This window comes from Berghia stephanieae, chromosome 3 (genome assembly GCF_034508935.2).
Source record: "Berghia stephanieae isolate SIO BIC M18660-M18661 chromosome 3, UCSD_Bste_1.3, whole genome shotgun sequence".
NCBI lineage: Eukaryota > Metazoa > Mollusca > Gastropoda > Nudibranchia > Aeolidiidae > Berghia > Berghia stephanieae.
This window is the reverse complement of record NC_088362.1, coordinates 57,921,000-57,924,971: the sequence shown is the minus strand read 5'-3', so window position 1 is coordinate 57,924,971 and position 3,972 is coordinate 57,921,000. Positions and strand designations below refer to the sequence as shown.

Genomic DNA, 3,972 nt, shown 5'->3' with positions numbered 1-3,972 from the left:
AGTAGTAGTAGTAGTAGTAGTAGTAGTAGTAGTAGTAGTAGTAGTAGTAGTAGTAGTAGTAGTAGTAGTAGTAGTATCATTATTATTATCACCATTATTGATAAAAGTAGTCGAAATATCATCATGTTTATCATTACTATCTTTATCATTATCATCATTATCATCATCGTCATCATCATCTCTATCATAATCATTATCATCATATTTTTATTACATTGTCTCACCTTGCTGTCCATCACTGCGTTCCGTGACAACACTCCTGAGTCTATAGAACGTCACCATGATAGACATGTAAACTGGGTCGTTGTTTTCCGAAGAGATGGAACAGGAACACACGGCACCCTGTGTAACATCATCTCTCTGTTGTCTCACCATTACATAATTTCTTCTCAATCCGTGCCATACTCCATGTGGAAAATGGTCCTGATCGCCTGATTTTGTATCGTTTTGGAGGGTACTTAAATGAGTTCCGTCTATTTTTCTATCTATATCATATCTTTGTACATTTTTGGGATTTTGAAAGACGTCTTGCTTTGCTAAAATACTCTGATCGGATTTTATTTTCCAATTCAGAGCGATTTCCGGTTCCTGTGGGTTATTTGAATTCGGCGTATTTTTCACGTGTTCTAAGTTGGAGGCATTGATCGAATGTAAATTTTCATTATTGTCAGCAGATGTGGCAAAGAATTCATGCTGTGATCCAAGGGTTGTTCTGGATGTTTTGGGCACTGGGTGAAATATTATGACAGATCCCGAGGATGTTCTGGAAATTTCTGACTGGCACAGCGAGAGAATCGAAGAGTCTGTAAGGAATGGATGTGGAATTTTAAAAAATATCATTTAAGAATGTAGGGATAATATATATATATATATATATATATATATATATATATATATATATATATATAATATGTTGTATATATATATATATATATATATATATATATATATATATATAATATATATATATAATTATGATATATATCATGTATGTATATATAATATCTATCTATATTTTTGATAAATCCACAGACATGTATACGTGGCCAGAGTGCTAAATTGGTAGATTGGTAGTTCTGTTTGTTTTGTTTTGTTTTTTCTGTTTGTTTACCCGTTGTTTTTGTGTTTGTTTGTTTTGTTTTGTTTTTTGTTGGTTGGTGTTTTGTTATTTTTTGTTTTTTGTTTTTCCAATTGTTTTTTTTTTCTTGTGAGAGGGGGGGGAGTTGTTTTTTTCTACCCCTCTGTTAATCCAGTAATGATTGAGTTGCTCGTTTTATAAGATCTCATGAAAATGACTTTGCTATAGGCAGGTTTCAGATAAACGAAGTGGTCGAGTGGTTAAGGCATTGCACTGTGACCCGGAATGACCCGGGTTCGAGCCCCGCTTCAGGCACTTTCGTTATTTTTCTTGAGCAAGATTATTAACCCCCACTTTGCTCACTTGGACAACATGGGTGATTCCTGTTGACATCAGACATCTTGTTTGATGAGTTGTCTAAATTCCTTCCTGGAATGACAAGCCGACGATATGATATCGTGTCGAAAAAGGCATATTTTTTTTTTGTATTTAGTATCACCATATGCCCACGATATCCCCCAGTTGTAAACAAAGAGAGGTTGACGCCCTATCTTGCCAGATATTTTTTATTTAGTGTTCCGGGTATGCCATAAAATTTACCTAGGCTTCAAAAATGGAACAATAAATACTATGATGTCAAAATACCGGTTCCAATCTCCTTGGAAGTGTTAAACAAGAATCCCTCCAGAGGACTGGATACATACCTTCTGGTTTCAGAGAGATGGCATCTTATTTTCTAGTCTAAATAAATGTTAGTCGTCAATACAGATCATCCATCCTCGTACTTTTACGTCCCGTTATCATAAAAATCTGCCTATACATCCTGCTACTGAAATAGTTAAGCCACCTAATGATCCAATATGTAACCTATTCATTGTTATTCTGGGGTACCAGCAACACACTTCTAATGAGTTTAGAACCGGAAGAGAGGAAAGTGTGACACAACGACATCGGCTTCCCATCAAGATTAAAGAGGTCTGCACTGTACACTGTCCTATTCAAATGGTAGCACTTAATTATTACAATCCGCTTAAAACAATGTAACCCTTTTGAGATTAAAGAGGGCTGTAGTGTAGCGTCCTATTTAAATGATAGCACTAAATTGTTACACCCACTGAAAGACAATATAATCCGTGATTAACCCCGGCTTCATGGGCTTTATGGGCTATAACGGAAAATAATTCATACGATTTATCACGCTTGTTTGATCAGGTATGGACTAAATATTATATTTATGACTAACCGTATTTCTCTGGCATTGTGTTGGAATGAATGGACGATAAAAACTGGGTGAAAAATTAAAAATGAATGGTCCTAATTGATGGTTCGAGAGTGACTAAACATTAACCAATTAAAAAATTTCCTGCTGTTTAACCTCTGTTATCCCCTTACCTATTTATTTTTGGCGGCTATGTGGTCCAGTCGTATGACACTCGCTTTCGGATCGGAAGGTCCTGGGTTCGAGCCTCGCTCGGCGTATAGTTGACTCCTTGGAAAAGGCTCTTTACTCACAATCTCTCACCGTACTCAGGTGTAAAATGAGTACCTGACCGTTAACAGCGTTGTCTCCGTCGGAAAATAAAATTGTAATATTGCTTAACAGGCGTTATATCTCGTTCTACATGTTACATGTTAATGTTGGACAGGGACCCCTTATCAAGCGCTTTGAGCACGTTTAGTGGATATTACGCTATATAAAACAGCTCAAGTTATTTCCAGTAATGACGTGACGTCACACATTCTACTCTTCCGGATCCAAATTGATTGGAAGTGTGTATGTAACCAGACCTTCTAAGGAGGACTGTTAAGGAATAGGTTAATTTATTGAATCATTTGATGGCATTTCTATTTTGGTAGGCCTAGCAGGTTGTATAGATATATAGCACGAAGATGACGTCACTCAGGTCTTTGTTATTGCTTTTTGCCATCCCCGTTTATGAGTAATTCTGACTAAACTGTATTAACCAGACTCTAAACTTTCAAGGATACACATAGCTTTGTGTGTTAGTCCGTTATACTTCCGGATGTTGTGAGCTTCTTAGCCAAGCGCATACTATCTATAAGCAGACTCTTAGGATTACGGGACGGGACGTAAAAGAGCAAGGATGGAATATTGTAATCGACGGCCAGGGTGTGTCAGTGCATTACATAATCAGTCGGAAGGTGAACATTTTGGATTTGCATTTTTTTTATTTTTTTTTTTTTTTGCATTTTTTGAAAGAATAATATGCTCTCCAGAGCATTTTAATATATATTTGAAGTCAATCGGATGATTGATTTTTCATGAAGTTGTGATCAGAGAAGATGGGGAAAGGTATCCAGCAACTTTTCTCAAATTTCATACTTTTTCAACTTGACTAGCTGTAAAAAAAAAATTTAGAAGGGAAATTAAGCTTTGATATTTCATGAAGATGTACAAAAGGGTTGATTTGATCATTTAGCTATGACAAGAACTCATTTTGGATTTAAAAAATTGACCTTCTAACTAATCTTGGCAATATCTCAGTTCAAACTTTTTCACCATCCGACTGATTATGTCATTCATTGTAACAAATATATTTAGGCTAGAAAATAAGACCCCATCATTCTGAAATCAGAAGATCATTTACATAAGGCATTTATCCAGTTCACCGTAAAAGTAGATTTACACTTCCAATGAGATTGGAACCAGTTGTTTTTTTACATCACACTATTAGGATATTTAAATTTTTTGAATTATAACATCAAAACTCATTCTTTTCAAAGAATACATTTATCTATACTCAGTTTTAAAAGTTAAGCTTAAAATCAAGTTTAAGTTCAGTTGGTAGAGCTCTCGCTTCACACGCAAAGGGACCGAGATCGATTCAGACTGATGTCGAGATTTTTTTTTTCGAACTCTCCCCCCCCCCCCC

The 3,972-nt window shown here is 35.7% G+C and overlaps 1 protein-coding gene across 1 annotated transcript in view; it reads right to left on the bottom strand.

Annotated features, from left to right (window-relative positions):
* Positions 1 to 210: 210 nt before the first annotated feature.
* Positions 211 to 3,972, bottom strand: part of LOC144969288 (uncharacterized) — a 19,644-nt gene continuing 15,882 nt past the window's right edge. The window contains exon 2 of the mRNA XM_078908398.1: positions 211 to 803. Within this exon, the coding sequence (XP_078764524.1) occupies positions 211 to 803 (593 nt within the window). The remainder of the gene's footprint in view (positions 804 to 3,972) is intronic.